The following is a 22143-nucleotide window of genomic DNA, read 5'->3' as shown; positions in this document are numbered from 1 at the left end:
CGGCCAGTCTCCTGATTCTTAATTGTTTGCAATTACCTCCAAAAAACAGTTTAGTTTTTGTGCAGGCCAGAAACATGGCTATGGCCCAAATTGAGCCAATGACCCCCCTACGTAGCTCCCTATGACCCAGGATTTCCATACCCCATAGTCGCTCACTTCTTCCCCTCCGGCTCACTCTCCATGTGGGCATCTCCCTCCTAGGAGGCCTGAAAAAGCATTTCCTTTAGAGGATCAAAAAGACTTTTTCTAAACTCTGGTAGATCTTCCACTAGAAGTAGATTCCAACCCTTTAATTCTAAGTCTTTGGTTTCTGCCCCACCCTGGCTTCTGGGTTTAATAGGTACTGTCTTAAAAGCATGTGGATATTCCACAGTAGCCCTCCCTATGAAGAAACCCTTGAGATTCCTTCTGAAGGAGTATGTAATCTTTCCGCAGTAAGTGCATTTCCTGTGGGCTTCTCACAAAGCTGAAAGAAGACTAGGATTTGAATTTCCAGGCCCAGGAGAAAGAGGGGCTGGGCTCCTGGGGTCCTGAGCCATATCCTTCCAGGTGTGGTGGCTTCCACAGCCCAGGCAGGCATGCCCATCTGTGATAAAGGGTATCATTATCATAATTAAGGTCATCTGTCTTTCAGTCCCCATCACTTCTCTCACCTGCATTTGGGGTGGAGACTGAAACTGCCCCGGCTTGGCTGCTGGCTTCCTTCTGTTTGTTCTGGTCTTTGCATTCCAGTGCTGATGGCTGTGGTGTGTTCTAACAAGGATAAAGATTATCACCAGGTCACTCATCAAATCATCCAATCAATGAGCACTTTTCAAATGCCTACTATGGGTGTATAAAATACCAGAGACCCCGTGTTTACCACCACCCACCCCCACACATCCTAGCCCAGCCCAAGCTCCGGCCTTGCCTGGAATCTCTAGCTGTAGTGAAGATAACAGAGAATCTTCAGAAGACAACTGGCCTAAGCTGAAGGACAGCCCTTTGTGAAAGCCCCGGGAATCTCACACAAAGGGGACGACAATGCTATCTTGGGTTCATCCACCCACCAGACCCAGTCATTCTCCTCAAGGGCTTTGCGAGGACAGAAGGAGAGAGATAAGGTACAACTGAACACTGAGGAACAATGTGTAAGAAAGGAGGGTTTTGTGGTGGGATCAGAGCACCCACGGTTACCACCCCCTGAGTATCTTTTCTCGGTCAGCATTAAGCTGGATACTGCGGGGCAGGGGTTCCAATCACTAGACTCAGCTCCACTCAGAGTTCCTGACGACTTACAGGGTAGATCTCCAATCCGAGGTCGCTACCATCCGTGGGGAAGGAAAGTGTTCCCATCAAGAAGGAGAGCCCACCTGGCCATGGGATTCCCTGACCAATGGCAGGATTCCGTCTGGTAGCAATACGGAAACCAGTTCGTGGAGAACTGTGGTTGCCATCAGTGGTTTCAACACGTTACTCTTTTCATGTGTTTGCCCAAGTCTAACACCATCCCAAGAAATTACTCTTCCCAGCAGAAAACGATGGCTCACACCTGTAATCCCAGCACTTTGAGAGGCTGAGGTGAGAGAATCACCTGAGCCCGGAAGTTCCACACCTGCCTGGGCAATATAGTGAGACCCCCACCTCTACAAAAAATCAAAAATAAACAAAAATTAGCCAGGTGCGGTGGCACACGACTGTAGTCCCAGCTATTCAGGAGGCTGAGGCAGGAGGATTGCCTGAGCCCAGGAGGTCTAGGCTACAGTGAGCCATGATCACACCACTACACTCCAGCCAGGGCGACAGAATGAGACCCTGTCTCAGAAAAAAGAAAAATGAAAAGAAAAGAAAAGAAAGAGGCCGGGCGCGGTGGCTGGCCGGGCACGGTGGCTCAAGCCTGTAATCCCAGCACTTTGGGAGGCCGAGACGGGCGGATCACGAGGTCAGGAGATCGAGACCATCCTGACGAACACAGTGAAACCCCGTCTCTACTAAAAAATACAAAAAAACTAGCTGGGCGAGATGGCGGCGCCTGTAGTCCCAGCTACACGGGAGGCTGAGGCAGGAGAATGGCATAAACCCAGGAGGCAGAGCTTGCAGTGAGCTGAGATCCGGCCACTGCACTCCAGCCCGGGCGACAGAGCGAGACTCCGTCTCAAAAAAAAAAAAAAAAAAAGTAGCTTATTTAACAGTACACAGACGTGGCCGGGCACGGTGACTCATGCCTGTAATCCCGCACAAAAAAAAAAAAAAAGAAAAGAAAAGAAAAGAAAAGAAAAGAAAAGAAAAGAAAGAAAAAGGAGGCCGGATGCAGTGGCTCACGCCTGTAAACCCAGCACTATGGGAGGCCGAGGTGGACAGATCACAAGATCAGGAGTTCAAGACCAGCCTGGCCAATATGGTGAAACCCATCTCTACTAAAAATACAAAATTAGCTGGGCATGGTGCTGGGTGCCTGTAATCCCAGCTACTCAGGAGGTTGAGGCAGGAGAATCGCTTGAACCTGGGAGGTGGAGGTTGCAGTGAGCCAAGATGGCACCACTGCACTCCAGCCTGGGTGACAGAGCAAGACTCCATTCCGCCCCCAAAATAAAAGAAAAGAAAAAGGAAATTACTCTTTCCCAGGGGATAGTAACCCAAAGGTTACATGAAAAGATTGAGTCAGGACCTTCAATTTCAAACCGATTAAATTTCTTTTTTTATTTTCTTTCTATTGTTTTATTTTCTTCTTTCTTTTTTTCTTTTTTTCTTTTTTTTTTTTTTTTTTTTTGAGACAGAGTCTCGCTCTTTTCCAGGCTGGCATGCAATGGCACGATCTCAGCTCACCCCTACCTCCGCCTCCTGGGTTCAAGCGGTTCTCCTCCCTCAGCCTCCCGAGTAGCTGGGATTGCAGACAGGCACTATCACACCTGGTTTATTTTGTATTTTTAGTAGAGATGGAGTTTCTCCATGTTGGTCTCGAACTCTCGACCTCAGGTGATCCGCCCACCTTGGTCTCCCAAAGTGCTGGGATTACAGGCATGAGCCACCGCGCCTGGCCTTCCTTTTTTTTTTTTTTTGAGACAGAGTCTCACTCTGCAGCCTAGGCTGGAGTGCAGTGGCCAGATCTCAGCTCACCGCAACCTCCAACCTCCCAGGCTCAAGTGATTCTCCTGCCTCAGACTCCCAAGTAGCTGGGATTACAGGTGCGTGCCACCACACCCAGCTAATTTTTTGTATTTTTAGTAGAGACAGGGTTTCACCACGTTGGCCAGGCTGGTCTCAAACACGTTGGCCAGGCTGGTCTCAAACTCCTGACCTCAGGTGATTCACCCACCTCAGCCTTGCAAAGTGGGATTACAGATGTGAGCCACCATGCTTGGCCTGTTTTCTTTCTTTCTTTTCTTTTTTCTTTTTTTTTTTTTTTTTTTGACAGAGTCTCACTCTGTCGCCTAGGCTGGAGTGCAGTGGCACAATCTCGGCTCACTGCAACCTGGCCTCCCAGATTCAAGCAGTTCTCCTGCCTCAGCCTCCCGAGTACCTGAGATTACAGGCATGTGCCACCACATCGGCTAAGTGTGTGGCTAAGTTTATTTTTAGTAGAGATGAGGTTTCACTATCTTGGCCAGTCTGGTCTCAAACTCTTGACCTCAGGTTATCCACCCACATTGGCCTCCCAAAGTGCTAGCATTACAGGCATGAGCCACTGCGCCCGGCCTCTTTTTTTTTTTTTTTTAAAGATGGAGGTCCCACTATGTTGACCAGGCTGGTCTTGAACTCCTGGGCCCAAGAGACCCTCCCATCTTAGCCTCCCACAGTGGTAGGATTACAGGTGTGACCCACGTTGCCGGGCCAAATTGGCGAAATTTCTTGTTCATCCTTCCTTCTTACAGGTGAACTATCTTCCCTGTTCCGAGCTTTCAGGAGGACTGTTGGGGCCACTTAAATTTTTCCTCCCCATAAGTAATAAGCAAATTCTTCATTAGAGTTTTCTAGACTCTGAGACAATAAATTATTTGTCTTTTTCTCTGAAAGCCTAGCAGTCCCAGGCATTCTGGAAATGTTTGTGGCTTGGAGAGATGAATGATGAGTGATGAAAGACTGAATGAGTGGTGAATAAATGAATGAATGAGTGGTGAATACATGAATGAATGGGTAGTGAATAAATGAATGAATGAGCAGTGAATAAATGAATGAGTGGTGAATGAATGAATGAGTGGTGAATAAATGAATGGTGCAATAGTCTTTCAACCGAATGATATTTGCATTTCTCTAACAATCGATGGCATGAAAATTTCCAAGGTTCTTAAAACTACACATAGATTAATCCCATCCCACTGATTCGTCTTTCTCCACAAATTTTTTAAATTCTAATAATAATCAGATATAAATTATTTTACAAAAACAACCCTGTCTTTCCCAGAAAAGTTTGGTTGAGAAATTCAGCACGTGATGACTCTTCTTTTTATTTCAATTGTTCACTTTCTAGTTATAAAATGAAACTCAGAATAAGTCCAAATAACTACAGAAGGAAGGAATTTTTTTTTTTTAATTTAGAAACAAAGATTAAATAATAATGGCAAACACATCAGCGCTTACCACATGCCAAATGATTTCTACCCTCATGTCAACTCCTTACATCAACTCCAGAGACAAGTGCTACTACTACCCCGTTTTACACAAGAAGAAACTGAAGTACAGAGAGCTTAAATAACTTGGCCCTAGATGGTACAGCTAGAAAGAGCCAGAGCTGGCCGGGCACAGTGGCTCACACCTGTAATTCCAGCACTTTGAGAGGCCAAGGTAGGCAAATGGCTTGAGCCCAGGAGTTCAAAATCGGCCTGGGCAACATGGTGAAACCTTGTCTCTACAAAGAATTCAAAAATTAGCTAGGACCACCAGGCGCGGTGGTTCACGCCTATAATCCCAGAACTTTAGGAGGCGGAGGTGGGTGGATCACCTGAAGTCAGGAGTTCAAGACCAGCCTGACCAACATGGTGAAACCCCATCTCTACTAAAATACAAAAATTAGCAGGGCGTGGTGGTGGGCACCTGTAATCTCAGCTACTCAGGAGACTGAGGCAGGAGAATCACTTGAACCTGGAAGGCAGAGGTTACAGTGAGCCAAGATCAAGCCATTGTACTCCAGCCTGGGCAACAAGAATAAAACTCTGTCTCAAACAAACAAAAAAAAAGTAGCCAGGCATGGTGGTACATGCCTGTGGTCCCAGTTACTCAGGAGGCTGAGGTGGGATAATCACTTGATCTCAAGGAAGTCGAGGCTACAGTGAGCTGTGATCACACCACTGCACTTTAGCGTGGGTGACAGACTGAGACCCACTCCCAGCCAAAAAAAAGCAAGTGGCAGAGCTGAGATTTGAACTCAGACCACCTGGTTCATAAACCCACACTCTAAACGCTAAATCATCCATTCATGTTTCATAGCATATATTAGGAAATATGAAAGAAGAAAAAAAAATCCAAGCCAAAGTTGCCAGTATATTCAAGATAAGAAGTTATCCTATAGAAAGCATGGCTTTCAGTGAAATATGTAGATTACCTCACAGTGTCCTGTTGTAATTCATTGCCAAAACTAGAGTGCTTTAGAAATAACAGTAATAGGCCGGGTACAGTGACTCATGCCTGTAATCCCAGCACTTTGGGAGGCCGAGGTGGGCGGATCATGAGGTCAGGAGATCGAGACCATCCTGGCTAACACAGTGAAACCCCATCTCTACCAAAAATACAAAAAATTAGCCGGGCATGGTGGCGGGTGCCTGTAGTCCCAACTACTTGGGAGGCTGAGGCAGGAGAATGGTGTGAACCCGGGAGGTGGAGTTTGCAGTGAGCCGAGATCTCACCACTGCACTCCAGCCTGAGCGACAGAACAAGACTCCGTCTCAAAAAAACAAACAAACAAACAAACAAAACCAACAACTGCTAAAGTGTTCTGAGCTGATCAAAGGAGGAATCCAAAGGCCAGTGTACCGTACAGCTTGGGACTGAATGATTGGCATTGTCATCTCGTCATTCCAGGACATGACCACTATGTGGCAGGAAAGGATGTGGCAGAAGGGCAGGCTATGGCACCAAAGAACTCCTTGAAGTCACTCAAGAAAACAGAGGATAAGGAAGGGAATGGGGAGGTCACTCCCCTGAGGCCCTCCAAGGCCCCAGACTCTCCTGTTTTATATCTAAAGGTCAAGGTAAAATGGGTGGAGAACAGTGATATATAACCATTCCTATCAAAAAAGGTAGAGACATGATTACTCACTCTATGTAAAACGGTTACTAAGTAACAGAAGACACAGCATTAAATAGCATCATTGCAACATATCTGATTATGTTACTAATGTGAATCATTCACGATTTCCTGTCCAAAAGAGCTGAAATTTTTATTCTAACAAGATCATAGAAACTGGTAATAGGCCAGGCAGGGTGGTTCACACCTGTAATCCCAGCACTTTGGGAGGCCGAGGCGGGTGGATCACGAGGTCAGGTGTTCAAGACCAGCCTGACCAACACGGTGTAGCCCCGTCTCTACTAAAAATACAAAAATTAGCCGGATGTGGTGGCGCATGCCTGTAATCCCAGTTTCTCAGGAGGCTGAGGCAGAAGAATTGCTTGAAGTCAGGAGGCGGAGGCTGCAATGAGCCAAGATCAAGCCACTGCACTCCAGCCTGGGCGACAAAATGAGACTCCGTCTCAAAAAAAAAAAAGAAACTGGTAATAAATAAGTATAATCCAATATAAGTGTGCAGAAAATAGGGGCTTTCTAGGTATCCAATGAAATACTCATATGTGTGTTCAAAGTGGCATGTGCAGCCGGGCACAGTGGCTCATACCTCTAATGCCAGCACTTTGGGAGGCTGAGGTGGGCGGATCACCTGAGGTCAGGAGTTTGAGACCAGCCTGGCCAACATGGCAAAAACCCATCTCTACTAAAAACACAAAAATTAGCCAGGCATGGTGGCGGGCACCTGTAATCCCAGCTACTCAGGAGGCTGAGGCAGGAGCATCACTTGAACCCAGGAGGCGAAGGCTGCAGTGAGCCAAGATCACGCCACTGCACTCCAGCCTGGGTGACAAAGCAAGACTCCATATCAAAAAAAAAAAAAAAGTGAAATGTGCAAGAATGTTTGTACATACAAGAATGTAAACACTGGGACCAGGCTTAGTAGCTCATGCCTGTAATCCTAGCACTTTGGGAGGCCAAGGCAGGCAGATAACCTGAGATCAGGAGTTCAAAACCAGCTGGGCCAAAATGACGAAACTCCATCTCTAGTAAAAATTTTGCCAGGCGTGGTGGCGTGCCCCTGTAATCCCAGCTACTCAGGAGGCTGAGGCAGGAGAATCGCTTGAACCTGGGAAGCAGAGGTTGCAGTGAGCCGAGATTGAGCCACTGCACTCCAGCCTGGGTGACAGAGGGGAGACTTCATCTCAAAAAAAAAAAAAAGTAAACACTGGAAATGACTTAAAAGTCCATCAATACAGGAAATGTTAAATATACAATATATCTATGCTACACAATATTTCACAATGAAAAGAATGAGGTAGGTCTGTTTTCACCTACATGGAACATCTCCAAAACGTTAAGAGGGGAAAAAGGAAATTGCAAAACAACACAGTCCAATCTTATTTATGGTTTTGTTGGTTTTGTTGTTGTTAACCCACAAAATTCTAGGCTTCTATGTTTGGACACGTCCAAATGCATTGAGCAAAATCTATAGGGCACATGCCAAGATGAAGCCGATGGTTATCACTAAGGAGGAGCATGCAGGGGTGTTCAGAACAAGCGGAATTTCTCTTGTATTGTTTTAATTTTTTACAAAAATCAATGGCATACTAAGATTACACTAAATGTAATTATAATTACACTATATGGTGTAATTAAAAATTGAATCTTTGGGGCCAGGCATAGTGGCTCGTGCCTATAATCCCAGTGCTTTAGAAGGCCAAGGTGGGAGGATGGCTTGAGGCCAGAAGTTTGAGAGCAGCACCTGGGCAACACAGTAAACCCAGACTCTAAAAAAAAAATGTTTTATTATCTAGGTGTGGAAGCTGTGCCTGTCAGTAAGAACTACTCGGAAAGCTGAGGTGGGAGGATCTCTTGAGTCCAGGAGTTCAAGGTTGCAGTGAGCTGTGATCATGCCAGTACACTCCAGCCTGAGTGACAGAGCAAGGCCCTTCGCTAAAATAAATAAATAAAAATTAATAAATAAATAAATCTTTGGAAATGTTGGTTCTAAAAATTTCCACCTGCCCAACAGAATATTCATTAGGATTGAAAGTACTTTACCAGTTGTGATTACTTCAACAAGGGGAGGTTCATTATTCAACAAGCATTTATGGAGCATCTACTCTGGGCCAGGCACTGTTCTAGACTCTGAGGATATATTAAAAATCCCTGCCCTCATGAAGCCTATATTCCAGTGGACTTTATGGCCTCTCTTCCACCTATCTTCTCCCACTTCCTTTGGTGGGAGTGGTCTCTGGAAGAGAGGCATGGGCATGAGGAGATAAAATATGCCCAGAGGCAGGGGCATGACATAGATGAGCTCTGACCATGTCTTCTAGGCCTGGGAAAGAGGAGAAGATGGAAAGGGTTTAAGGCTTTAGTGCAGACCCATAGCATCTGACTGGCCCCTCAGTAAACATCCTCTGTATCTATTCAAACCTGCCAGGCACCATGGCTTATGCCTGTAATCCCAGCACTTTGGGAGGCCGAGGCGGGCGGATCACCTGAGGTCAGGAGTTCGAGACCAGCCTGACCAACATGGTGAAACCCCATCTCTACTAAAAATACAAAAAAATTTAGCTGGGCATGGTGGTGTGTGCCTGTAATCTCAGCTACTTGGGAGACTGAGGCAAGAGAATCACTTGAACCTGGGAAGCGGAGGTTGTAGTGAGCCAAGATTGTGCCACAGCACTCCAGCCTGGGCAACAGAGCAAGACTCTGTCTCAAAAAAAACAAAAAAACCAGCCGTACAAGTTGAGCAGTCAGCAGCTGTGCAGCTCCTAGCCACTCCTCCACCTCCTGGAGACTGAACCAAGCCACAAAGGGGGAAGGGGTGTGGCCGAGTGCTGGTTGGGCTTAGGAGCTCCTAGCTCCTCCAGGATGCCAATGAGACTTCCCTTCTGGCACGAGACCACGTAGAATGATGATGGCTGAGAGTGCAACAGTAGGAGGACAGAGGATAGCTGGTAAGGGGAAAGTGAGTAAGTGGAAGGAAGTCCATGTAAGAGCTAACTGTACTCCATCTGGGCCAAAATGGGGAGACCACATCTCCCTTCAGGCGTCATCTGACACCAGACCAAGGCTCAGCCAAGCTTTTCTGTGCTGGAGAGCCAGAAGCCAGGTGGGAGAGCCTGCTGGTCCTCGGTGCCCTCACTTCCCGGTCCTCTGCTCCTCTGTCCCCCGCACCAGACTACCTGACTCCAGCTTGCTTTGGGTCTAAGCTGAACGGAGTAGGGAAGAGGGGCAGGTGAAATGCCTCAAGACAGGCCTGGCATAAAAAAGTGGAACTGAGTTTGTGGCTTGCCCAAGAGATTAAACATAGTCTAGTTGTATCCATGCAATTTAAGGCGGGAAGGTGAAGGATCCTGTATTCCAAACAACCTGCATTCACAAGACAAGGGCCGTAGTAAACGCAAAGGAATGACTCAATAGCGGCGAAACTCAGACATCCTTGACAAGCCAGTAGGGGAGATATTTCAGGCTGGGCAGCCTTACCTGAGACCTTCAAATCACACGATAAAGGTACCTGGCTGCCCCACCTGAGCCCAGCCTAGCCAGCTTCCCAGCTATGCCGGTTCACACGGGTGCTAGAAGGCTAGGGTAATCTGATTGGCCCAGAGAGTCACGTGTGCTAGAGAACACTAGCTTTGTTAACGATCAGAGTCAGGTTTGAACCTGTTCCTCCCAAACCTACGTGCTGTCCCTCAGAGAGCCCGACGGTGACACTCACAGGGCGTGGTATGCGGCTCCAAACCTCCCCAGTGACTTAAAAAATCCAAATGAGTTTTAGATTGCTGAACCCAGTTGATCATACCAGAAATCGAGCTAAAGAACCACCTCAACATCATTTTTTTTTCCACTTTCAGCTAAGCGAACAAACTGGGAGATTGCTGCCTCACCACTTTACGTAGTAAATAATCCTTTCCTCTCCCCTTTGGCTGGGAAGAGCTTACTCTCTGTGGACAAGGAACCGGTAGAAGCCTCTATGTCAGCTGAGGTTTGAACAAGGCAGCGTCGAGCTGGGAATACTCACTGTCAAGTCTTTTCCCCCCTTGAAAACTGGATGTGGACATTGCTCAGACATATCATATCCATTAAAACATATAGTTCTGGCCGGGCGTGGTGGCTCACACCTGTAATGTTAACACTTTGGGAGGCTGAGGGAGGAGAATCGCTTCAACCCAGGAGTTCGAGACCAGCCTGGGTAACATAGTGAAACACCATCTCTACAAAAAAATCAAAAACACGAAACAAATTAGCCAGGCATGGTGGCACTTGGGAAGTTGAGGTGGGAGGATTGCTTGACCCTGGAAGGTAGAGTGGCAGATGGCAACACTGCTTTCCAGCCTGGGGGTCAGAGTGAGACCCCATCCAAAAACAACAACAACAACAACAACAAAACAATTTTATCCCTATCTTCCAAAGAGATTTCTGGTGTCAATGCCTCAAATTCTACATTCTAGAAGAACTTTGCCTGCCGGGCGCAGTGGCGGCTCACATCTGTAATCCCAGCACTTGGGGAGGCCAAAGTGGGTGGATCACGAGGTCAGGAGATCGAGACCATCCTGACCAACGTGGTGAAACCCCATCTCTACCAAAATACAAAAAAATTAGCCAGACGGGGTGGTGCACACCTGTAGTCCCAGCTACTCAGGAGGCTGAGGCAGGGGAATTCCTTGAACCCAGGAGCTGAAGGTTGCAGTGAGCCAAGATTGTGCCACTGTACTTCGCCTGGCAACAAAGCAAAGCAAGACTCCATCTCAAAAAAAAAAGAAAAAGAAAAAAAGAACTTTGCCAAAACCTGAGAGAAATAAATGCATTTGCCAAACCCCAGCATGATGTGAGCGCTTTGCTCTCCAGATGCCACAAATACTCTCCTGCGCTCACATGTCAATATATCACAGCCAAGTGCTGCCCAGCAAATACACAGGGCTTTGTCTCATTCTGCAGCGCTGGACGCTGGCCACGGAGCCACTGTTGCTGTGTCTGTCAGGCACAAAGAGAGGGGTGGGGCAGGCAGGGGGCATGGGGCAGTGAGCTGCAAAGATAAAGCCAGCCCCGCCTTGCGCAGGTGGGAAACACAGCTCTCCACATCCCAGCCAGGTTTTGCGGGTCAAACAATTCTCTAGGAAGGAAGGAAAGGAGAACGGAAGAATAATCAAAAGCCACACTTCCTAGACTTAAGCAGTGAGAGACGCCAGCCACCCGTTTCGGACCAAACTGGGCAGATTTGGGGTGTCTCCTCCTCTTCCACACCTGAGCACTCCTCCACTCCCTCTTCCTCAACTTCCTGCCCCAAGCAGCACCCTTTTGGCCACTCTTGCCACCCCAACTTTCTCAGGCTTCAGGTTTTCGACTTCAGAGTCTCCGAGCTTTTCCTCTGCCTCCTTTCCCACCCCAGCAGGGCAGTCCGGGGGGCTGGAATGGTGTGGATTTGAGGAGTTTGCCAGCTGACAGGGCACAGAATTTAGCTGAATTCACACTCTTCTGCAGCTCAAGGAAAGCAAGGAAAGTGCAAAACTTCAGCAAGTTTATTAGAGAAAGTTTATTTTGTTTTGTTCTTTAAGTTTTGTTTGTTTTTACCCTAAGTATAGGCTAAAACCTGGGAGACCAAGAAACTAAACAGTAATTGACAGAAGGAAAACTGGAGCAGCAGTGGCCGAAGGGAAGTGTATGAAGTGATTGGATAGTGATAAGATGGCTTATCGAGTTTCTGCCACGTGCCATGTGCCTGGCAGTGCGCTGGAGACATCATGATGGACAAGCACACTACATCTCACTCACAGAGCTGACGGTCTGGAGCGAGAGGCAGACAGACAAGCCATTGGCCACTGATATTTTAATATGAATAGTGCTAAGAGCAAAAAAGTACAGAGCAACACAAATGCATGAGATGGCTGGGGAATATCCAGGAAGGCTTCCAGGAGGAAATGACCTCTGAACTGAAACCCAAAGGATGAAGAAGAGAAGCCTACATGAAAGCCAGGGTGCTGGAGAGAGAAGAGTACATTAAGGGTACTGGAAAGAGCTGAGTGTGGCTGGAGAGGCCAGCTTGAGACTGCAGAGGCTGACAGTGGCTAAGTCAAAAGCAGGCAGACCACCGAGTGCTCCGTGGGTCTTGGCTGGAGTATGAACAGGCTGAGACATGTAGTGCTTGGAGCCACCTCCAAGACCTTTTTTTCCCTGTGTGAACCTATGTACAGTTCAGGCTGACTTACTGAAGCATTTCTGTCCAACTTTTAAATCTCCATATTCCGTGAGAGTTCCGCAAATGCTCATAAATACAAAACAATCAACAGTCCAACCCATCTCAAGTAGGAGTGAGTGGGGGACACGCCCTGACTCCCATGTTTTTTCCTGTCCTTATTTCTGCCACCAGCAAAGCCCAATCAAAGGTTCTCCACGATTACATAACCAGACATGCATGGCAAGTAAGCCTCAGCAGACACACAGGCTCTGACCACTTCCCCTTCGGAAACTGTAAAACAACGAAAGTGGGCTGGGCGCGGTGGCTCACGCCTGTAATCCCAGCACTTTGGGAGGCCAAGGCGGGAGGCTCACAAGGTCAGGAGCTCGAGACCAGCCTGGCCAACATGGTGAAACCCTGTCTCTACTAAAAATACAAACATTAGCCGGGCGTGGGGGCAGGCACCTGTAATCTCAGCTACTCAAGAGGCTGAGGCAGGAGAATCGCTTGAACCTAAGAGGCAGAGGTTGCAGTGAGCCCTGACCATGCCATTGCACTCCAGCCTGGACAACAAAGTGAGACTTCATCTCAGAAAAAAAAAGAAAAAGAAAAAGAAAAAAAAAAAGTGAGTGTTTGCAGAACATGCAGAGTGGCCGTTTTACCTGGGTTGCCCGCAAGGTCTGGACTCACCATCCAGTGGCAAGAACCTGATTAATCCAAGGTGTTTATTTCCTTTTGATAAACAGTAACATGTAATTTTCCATTTTTAGACACAATAATTTTTTTTTTTTTTTTTGAGACGGAGTCTCGCTCTGTCGCCCAGGCTGGAGTGCAGTGGCCGGATCTCAGCTCACTGCAAGCTCCGCCTCCCGGGTTTACGCCATTCTCCTGCCTCAGCCTCCCGAGTAGCTGGGACTACAGGCGCCCGCCACCTCGCCCGGCTAGTTTTTCATATTTTTCAGTAGAGACGGGTTTCACCGTGTTAGCCAGGATGGTCTCGATCTCCTGACCTCGTGATCCGCCCGTCTCGGCCTCCCAAAGTGCTGGGATTACAGGCTTGAGCCACCGCGCCCGGCCTGACACAATAATTATTTTAAGAGCAGTCACCAAAATCAGTACTTAGAGGGTGTGGTTTTCCCTCATAAGAGGACAGCAGCTCAGTTTAAAAAATAATTTTTTCTAAAAGTCCCTGCCTCGAGGCCGGGCACAGTGGCTCACACCTGGCCAACATGGTGAAACCCCTTCTCTACTAAAAATACAAAAATCAGTCATGCGCGGTGACACACACCTGTAATCCCAGCTACTAGGGAGTTTGAGGCAGGAGAATTGCTTGAAACCCAGGAGGCGGAGGTTTCAGTGAGCCCAGACCCTGCCACTGCACTCCAACCTAGGCAACAGAGCAGGCTCCATCTCAAAAAAAAGACAGACAGACAGACAGAAAGAAAGAGAGGGAGAGAGAGAGAGGAAGGAAGGAAGGAAGGAAGGAAGGAAGGAAGGAAGGAAGGAAGGAAGGAAGGAAGGAAGGAAGGAAGGAAGGAAGGAAAGAAAGAAGGAAGGAAGGAGTCTTAGACATGATTCAAGAGACAAGCAGTTTTTGGAAAAACATGGTGTTCGAATAGAGTGAAGGACAAAAAGCCACCCCTCCCTGCCCGGCCCCCAGCAAATTTACCCAGAATTTATCCCACCTGGGGCTCCTCCCTCCTGCAGCTAAATTCCTAGAATTTATTTTCCAGGAATTTAGGCAATCCGCGCTGGCTGCCTCCACTCTCTCATCTGACTTCCCTATCTGCCCGAAGGGCCCACTTGAAATTCAAGTTGTGAGCCGAACTTGCAATCTTACAAATAGAAAATGCCCTGGCATTATTCTTGCCTGCCTGCTCACATTCCAGCCCTCCCCACCGCCTGGCCACCGGAGACAGAGGACAGAGGCGTGGTTGGCAGCCACGCGCCCTTGAGGAGACCACACACCTAGGTAAACACTGGCTGGAAAGGCCCAGAGTTGTCCAAAGCCTCCCCTTTCACCTGGCTGGGGTTGGGGAACCTTAAGGCCAAAACTCCTCCACACAGGGGTCAAGCGCCCCTGCCCCACCCCCTACCCTGCCCCCTGCAGCCCAGCCTCCAGAGGATGTCAGGAGCTCCTAGAGGAGAAAGCAAGGCGGGTACGACGCTGTTTGTGAGGATATGCTAAAAGGCTCTGCCGTTCCAAAATGCCCTAAGCTGGCCTGCTGATGGGCCTGAAGTAACCACGTGAGAAACCCATCCCTCAGGGTCTAAAAACTCTCTTTTTAAATGTAAACGTTGAAAAACAATAACATATATGACACTGACACTCTCCAGGACCTTAGTTTCTCAGGGTACAAAGCTGCTATTTGAAGGAAGTCTGGATAAAGGGGAAAGCGCGCAATGAAAGGCGCACTGTTTGGGGATTGGGGACCCAGTAAGGTAAGGGGTGAGGTCCGGTGGCCACCCCTTGGGAAGTGTAAACCTGGCCTCAGCAGCTTCCCGACATTCCCCCAGGGTCTTCTTTCCCACCTGCTCGGCCCCTCTTTGCTCCCCTCTGTGTCCCAAGCCTCCAACCCAGTCTGCGGGCACGTGGCTCATAGCAACCCCAGGGGTCAAAAATCCGCCTAGCAATGGGTCATGGGGCCCAAATATGGCCTGGCGATTGACAATTCGGCCAGCGGGGTGTGGCCGCAGATGCTCGCTAGAGACCAGGGTCTCATGCCCTTGATTCTGAGTGCCCCGGGCTTGCTGGATGGGGGCTCACCGGGTATCATCCCATTTCTGGTTGAAGCAAGGGACTTGCCTCTATATTGAAAGCGCGCTGCTTTACTTCGATTGTAGGTTTGTTTGGAGTGCTAGAAGCGATTTATGAAGACAGGGAGCGGGGCTAAAGTCCCCTCGAAGTCACCCTTTGACACAGTCCTTGCTCCCTGTGAGTCCTCTCCCTCTTTTTCTTTCCTTCCTCTCCACGCCCTTTAACGCTCCCTGCTGCTCATTGCAAGCCGCCGCCCTTCCCTCCCCCTCGACCTAGGGCTTTGCTCCTCCCCTGCTGCCTCCCCCGACACGCCTCCCCCGACTATTCACCCCCCAGCAAGACCCCTGGCCATACTGTCCGCCTCTGCCCATTGTTTCTCATGTTTTCCCCCTTAGTTTTCTGCTTGCTTTCTTCTCCAGCTCCCCATAATCTCCGGAACGAAGAGCAAGGGGTCCAGGCCGAGTGCAGTGGCTCATGCCTGTAATCCCAGCACTTCCGCAGGCCAAGGCAGGAGGATCGCTTAAACCCATGAATTCCAGACCAGCCTGGGCAACACAGCAAGACCCCCGTCTCTACAAAAACAAAAAAAAAAGGCGGGAGGTGGGGAGGTGGTCAACGAGCTGGGCATGTTAGCGCACGCGGGTAGTCCCAGTTACAGGGTAGGCTGAGGTGGGAGGATGGCTTGAGCCCAGGATGTCCAGGCTGCTGTGAGCCATGATCACGCCACAGCACTCCACCCTGGGCAACAGAGCGAGATCCTGTCTAAAAATAAATAAATAATAATAAGTAAATAAATAAACATTGTTTTTAAAAAAAAGAGCAAGTGGTCTGAGCTGAGCTTGAGGACGCCCGAGTTCCTTCCCCTTGGGAGGGTATTGGGGTTTGTGGGGTTAGGGGAGCTGCTCCATCCAACCCAGGAGGTCAGGAAGACTGAGATCCTTCTACTCACACCACGGATTGACTTCGGGCTAAAATCAGCCTCGCCCTGGAGCCAAGCAGGGCTGGCAGGTGAAGAGATACAGGGGAAACTGTCAGGGGCAGGAACAACTTTGTTTCACCCAAAATGCCTCCTTGCAGCCCCCTTGCATTTACAAGTTCTCCCCCAGGCAGGAGGCTCAGCCCCGCAGGGCCCCAGCTGGCCAGAGGGCTGTGCATCAGGCCTGGCCTGTATTTTCCTAGCTGCAGGGCAGCGGGAGGCCATGGGCTTAGCCAGGGCTGGGGGGCTTCCAGGCTGCATGGGCCGGGTGGTCTGGGACCAGTGGGTGGGGGTCATTATAATGCAAATGATTGGATCATAGTTTCTCCCTTGTTTATTATTACAGTGGAAGAGTGAAGACTCAGGAGAGGAAGGACCCAGGAGAGCCTCGGGAGGGACTGACAGCAGCCAGGAGGCTGAGCCTGAACCCTAAACCCTACCCCCTCCTCCCCAAAATGGGCAAATGGGTGTCTGTCCCAGTCTTTTCCTTTCAGGGCTGGACCTGAAACCTGCCAAGCTGCCTGGCTCTCAGGTTTCATTCTGAGTTCGTCCCCCTTCTCTTGCTCCGCGGCCTGACCCTGCTAAACCTCCCACGCACACATCTCCACTTCCACACTTTTATTCCCCTGTCCTTCTGCCTGGAATGCCTTCCCCACACTCCTCTCCAAACTTTGAAATAGTTATACACTGTTATTAACAGTCTTCCTGGTACCAGAGCAAGCAGAATGCTATTAAAAGCATGGGCTTTTCAGTCAGCACAGACCCCAGTGTGAATCCTGACTCTGCTATTTGCTAGCTGTGTGACCTTGGACATCATGCTGAACCTCTCTGAGCCTCAGTTTCTTTGTCTATTAAATGAGAACCATCATGCCCACCTCATGCGGTTTTTGTGGAAATGAAAAGAAAGCATGTAAAATACATACACAATGCCTCACACAAACTAAAAATACATAGGAACAGCTAACACAGTATTTACTGTATGCTGACCACATTAATTTAAATCATCCTCCCCACAAAGCTGCGAGAGAAGTACCATATCATCCCTATTTTATAGATTAAACACACAGGGTTGGGGATGCGGGCTCACGCCTGTAATCCCGGCACTTTGGGAGGCCAAGGCAGGCAGATCACTTGAGATCGGGAGTTTGAGACCAGCCTAACCAACATGGCAAAACCCCGTCTCTACTAAAAATACAAAAATTAGCTGGGCGTGGTGGGCACGCCTGTAGTCCCAGCTACTGAGGAAGCTGAGGCAGGAGAATCCGGGAGGCAGAAGTTGCCGTGATGGCGCCACTGCACTCCAGCCTAAGTGACAGAGTGAGACTCCGTCTCAAAAAAAAAAAACAAGTAAACAAAACAAAACAAAACAAAACTGCAGCACAGTGAGGTTTGATAACTTGCCCAAGGTCACATAGCTAGGAAACAGCAGAACTGACAGTTGTTGTTATTATTATTCCCCTACTGGATGGTGGGCTCACTGAAGAAAGGGGCTTTGCACATAGTAATTGGGGTTTTTTAATTTGTTTTTTGGGACTGGGTCTCGCTCTGTCACTCTGACTGGAGTGCAATAGCACAATCACAGCTCACTGCAGCCTTGAATTCCTGGCCTCAAGTGATCCTCCTGCCTCAGCCTCCCAAAGCACTGGGATTACAGGAGTAAGCCATTGTGCTGGGCCATAATAACTTTAATAACTACTTTCAAGAATGTTAAAAAGTCCAAGTTCAAGTCTCTGCAAATTTCAAGAGGCATCCTCTATTTCCTAAAATTCCCCTAGAAAAGAAATTCCCAGCTTCTTCAGGGAAACAATAGTGACATCACAGAGAAGACAAAAAAAATTTTTTTTTTTTAATCAGAAAGCTTGGATAGACTTTGGCCAGGTCACCTCTTCCCAACTCTATGAGTTGAGACCAATCGCTTCGCTTCTCTGAGCCTCACCTTTCTGGTTTGTAAGATAGAGTCAGCAAATGCCAGAGCTGCCTGCTTGCATGGGCGGAGCTGAGAACCCAGTGTGAGATCTCAAGAGATAAAGCACTCTGTGGACTAGAACGCCCTGTCCAAAGAGAAGGTCTTTTCATTCGTAACCCTTTCTCATCCTTGGCCCCACTACTGGGAAGTTTTTCCGTTAGGGCCAAGCCTCAAGCGTGTGGTAGAAAATAACAGAGGCATTTAAAGGGAAATGAAACCGCCCTTCTCAGCAGAATGTTCCCCACACATTTGCCGTGGCCCATGGCAGTGCCTCTGCTGGGCGCCTTCAGCCTTAGGAAGCACTTGCGCGGCTGCCTGACGCCACGGGGCAATTCAGAGGCTGGTAAACAGCCCATGGCATTCCCGGCCCGTGGCAGGCATTCATGCACAGAATTCTTTGTCCTCGTGAGGAAGGACAGAGAGTTGCTCTGTGCTGCAAAGCTCAAAGCCAGAACTCCATTTTCAAAACCCCCAGCCCAAGATCACGCCAAGGCTAAGCGTGCCACCAACCTCTGAAAGTGTGCTTGTGAAATAAACTTCCCCAAACTTGGACTTTTTTCTTGAAAACTTGGGTTTCCTTGTTAATTCTAACGAGGAGGCATGGAAACGTCACTATGGAGAAACTTGGCAATCTCCTACTTAACCAAAGAATTGAAATTAACATACCCATCATGTGGCTCCTGACACGAGGCACCAAAAAGGACCCAGCATCACTTGTGTGGTATTCCTGCCCCAAAATTCACAACCTGAACCCAACTATGAGGAAACATCATCAGACAAACCCAGACTGAGGGACATTTCTAGAAAACTGGTCCCACACACTTCAAAAATATCAATGCCATGCATGACAACAAAAAGCTGAGAAACTATTCCAGATTAAAGAAATAAAAAGCCAGGCACGGTGGCTCACACTTGTAATTCTAGCACTTTGGGAGGCCAAGGCGGGTGGATCACTTGAGGTCAGGAGTTCGAGACCAGCCTGGCCAACATGATAGAACCCTGTCTCTACTGAAAATACAAAAAATTAGCTGGGCGTGGTGGCGGTCACCTGTAATCCCAGCTACTCAGGAGGCTGAGGCAGGACAATCGCTTGAACCCGGGAGGAGGAGGTTGCAGTGAGCCGGGATCGCGCCATTGCACTCTAGCCTGGGCGACAAGAGTGAAACTCCATCTCAAAAAAAAAAAAAAAGAAAAAGAAAGAGAGAGACCAAGACAACTAAATCTCATGTGAGGTCATCAACAATTGCAGCCCAAAGAGGAAAAAAAGACATTGTGGCCGGGGGTGGTCGCAAATCCCAGCACTTTGGGAGACTGAGGCAGGCAAGTCCCTTGAGGCCAGGAGTTCAAGACTAGCCTGGCCAACATGCTACTAAAAAAACACAAAAATTAGCCGGGTATGGTGGCACACACCTGTAATCCCAGCTACTCGAGAGGCTGAGGCACGAGAATCCCTTAAACCTGGGAGGTAGAGGTTGCAGTGAGCCGAGATCACACCACTGCACTCCAACCTGGGGAAAAGAGAGAGACTATCTCAAAAAAAAGAAAAAAAAAAGACGTTACTATAGAGACAATTACTGGGGCAATTGGTGAAATGTAAATATATACTACATATTAGGTAATATGTCAATGTTTTGTTTTGTGAATTTAATTATTGTATTGGAGTTTTTTGGTTAGTTGGTTTGTTTGTTTGAGATGGAGTCTCACTCTGTTGCCCAGGCCGGAGTGCAATGGCGCAATCTCAGCTCACTGCAACCTCTGCCTCCCCCGGGTTAAAGTGATTCTCCTGCCTCAGCCTCCCGAGTAGCTGGGATTACAGGCACCCACCACACACGGCTAATTTTTTTGTATTTTTAGTAGAGACAGGGTTTCACTATGTTGGCCTGGCTGGTCTGGAACTTCCTGACCTCAAGAACTGCCCACCTTGACCTCCCAAAGTGCTGGAATTACAGGCGTGAGCCACTGCGCCTGCCCTGTATTGGAGTTATATAAAAGAATGTCCATACATGCTGAAGTATTTAGGGGTTCACACCATTCTCCCGCCTCAGCCTCCCCAGTAGCTGGGACTACAGACACCCACCACCATGCCCGGCTTTTTTTTTTTGTATTCTTAGTAGACATGGGGTTTGACCGTGTTTGCCAGGATGGTCTCAATCTCCTGACCTCGTGATCCGCCTGCCTCAGCCTCCCAAAGTGCTGGGATTACAGGCGTGAGCCACTGCGCCCGGCCAGGGCATCCAGTTTTTCACACCCATCGCATCACTTGCTCTGTGGAAATCCTCAGAAGAGGAATCTGAGATCAGTGGGACTGGGCCACATCTAGCCACATGGGACTCAGAAAACATTTATTGAATGGACACTGGGGCCACCACTAGCCTGCATCACTTCTTCCTCAAGCTAAAAAAATTTTTTTTAATTGATATATTATTGGACAACCTGGGTAGTTCTCCCCAGAGGACTTTCCAGCATCCTAATGGGCATTCTTCCCTGGCTGTGTACACAAGTGCACCCCACCGTCACCCACCCACCCCACCGTCACCCACCCACCGCACCGTCGCCCACTCACCCCACCGTTTCACCCACTCACCCCACCGTCACCCACTCACCCCGTCACCCACTCATCCCACCGCTTCGCCCACTCACCCCACCGTCTCGCCCCACCGTCACCCACTCACCCCACCGTCTCACCTCACTGTCACCCACTCACCCCACCGTCACCCACTCACCCCACCGTCGCCCACTCACCCCACCGTCACCCACTCACCCCACCGTCGCCCACTCACCCCACCATCTCACCCCACCATCACCCACTCACCCCACCGTCTCACCCCACCGTCACCCACTCACCCCACTGTCGCCCACTCACCCCACCGTCTCGCCCCACCGTCGCCCACTCACCCCACCGTCTCGCCCCACCGTCACCCACTCACCCCACCGTCGCCCACTCACCCCACCGTCGCCTACTCACCACACCGTCTCCCACTCACCCCACCGTCGCCCACTCACCCCACCGTCTTGCCCCACCGTCACCCACTCACCCCACCGTCACCCACTCACCCCACCATCTCACCCCACCGTCACCCACTCACCCCACCGTCTCGCCCCACCGTCACCCACTCACCCCACCGTCTCGCCCCACCGTCACCCACTCACCCCACCGTCGCCCACTCACCCCACCGTCACCCACTCACCCCACCGTCACCCACTCACCCCACCGTCGCCCACTCACCCACCTCCGGACACCAGGGCTACTCATCTTGAGCAGCACACACTCCGACCTGCCCCACACTCTTGGCTTCAGAGTTGAGGAAGGAACAGATGGGTTTCCAGCTGTGGCTGGTTGAGTGAAAGCAGCATCCCGGGAACAACCCCAGGCCCTGTTAGGACAGACCGCGATGTGTGCAGTTGTGTGCGCCATTGAGCCTGAGCATGCTTATGACTGGAGTGTGTGTGTGTGGCCCAGTGCAACCAGGGGGTTTCTGTAGAAGATGGGCTCATGCCTGTCTCTCTAGGAGTTCACGCCAGCTCTTGTGCTCTCCATAAGTATGTATCTGACTGTCACATGAATGCTGCACACTTCAGCGTAACCCAAATACCTGGGCGAACTCCGGCACTATGAATGCTGCTATCCCAATTTTAAGGGTGATGAAACTGAGGCTCAAACAGGTTAAGCATCTTGTCCAATTCACAAAAGAAGCTGTAGGTCAGTTATCTAAAAAGCAGCAAGGTATCAAGGGCCTGCCTCCCAACCTATCTCTTTCCAAAACCAGGGGCCACCCTTGAGCTCTAAAACTCCCAGGGACACTGGCTCTGCTGGCCGAGGTGAGGATGGATGAAGCTGGGGAATGCATGTCTGAAATCCAAGCAAGGACAGGTGGAGCCCGCACTGCCAGGAGATCCCACTGACAAGTTGGTACTAGACAGGGAAGGATGGGGTGGGAGCTATTTTATCTCTGTTCTGGAGGGATCCAGAGAGGTGCAGAGCTGCCTCCACTAGCAGAAATGTGGCATCTCTCAGGAATGGCGAAGGAGACAAGCTTGGTCCAGGTACAAGAAGGCATCA

General features: G+C 49.3%; 1 protein-coding gene across 1 annotated transcript in view; it reads right to left on the bottom strand.

Annotated features, from left to right (window-relative positions):
• The window catches only part of AHNAK (AHNAK nucleoprotein), a 111931-nt gene that overhangs the window by 57482 nt on the left and 32306 nt on the right, over positions 1 to 22143 (bottom strand). Inside the window, exon 5 of the mRNA XM_073015537.1 lies at positions 654 to 753. Within this exon, the coding sequence (XP_072871638.1) occupies positions 654 to 753 (100 nt within the window). The remainder of the gene's footprint in view (positions 1 to 653; positions 754 to 22143) is intronic.

The sequence above is a fragment of the Chlorocebus sabaeus genome, chromosome 1, assembly GCF_047675955.1.
Source record: "Chlorocebus sabaeus isolate Y175 chromosome 1, mChlSab1.0.hap1, whole genome shotgun sequence".
Lineage (NCBI taxonomy): Eukaryota > Metazoa > Chordata > Mammalia > Primates > Cercopithecidae > Chlorocebus > Chlorocebus sabaeus.
This window is presented reverse-complemented; position numbering and strand designations above follow the sequence as displayed.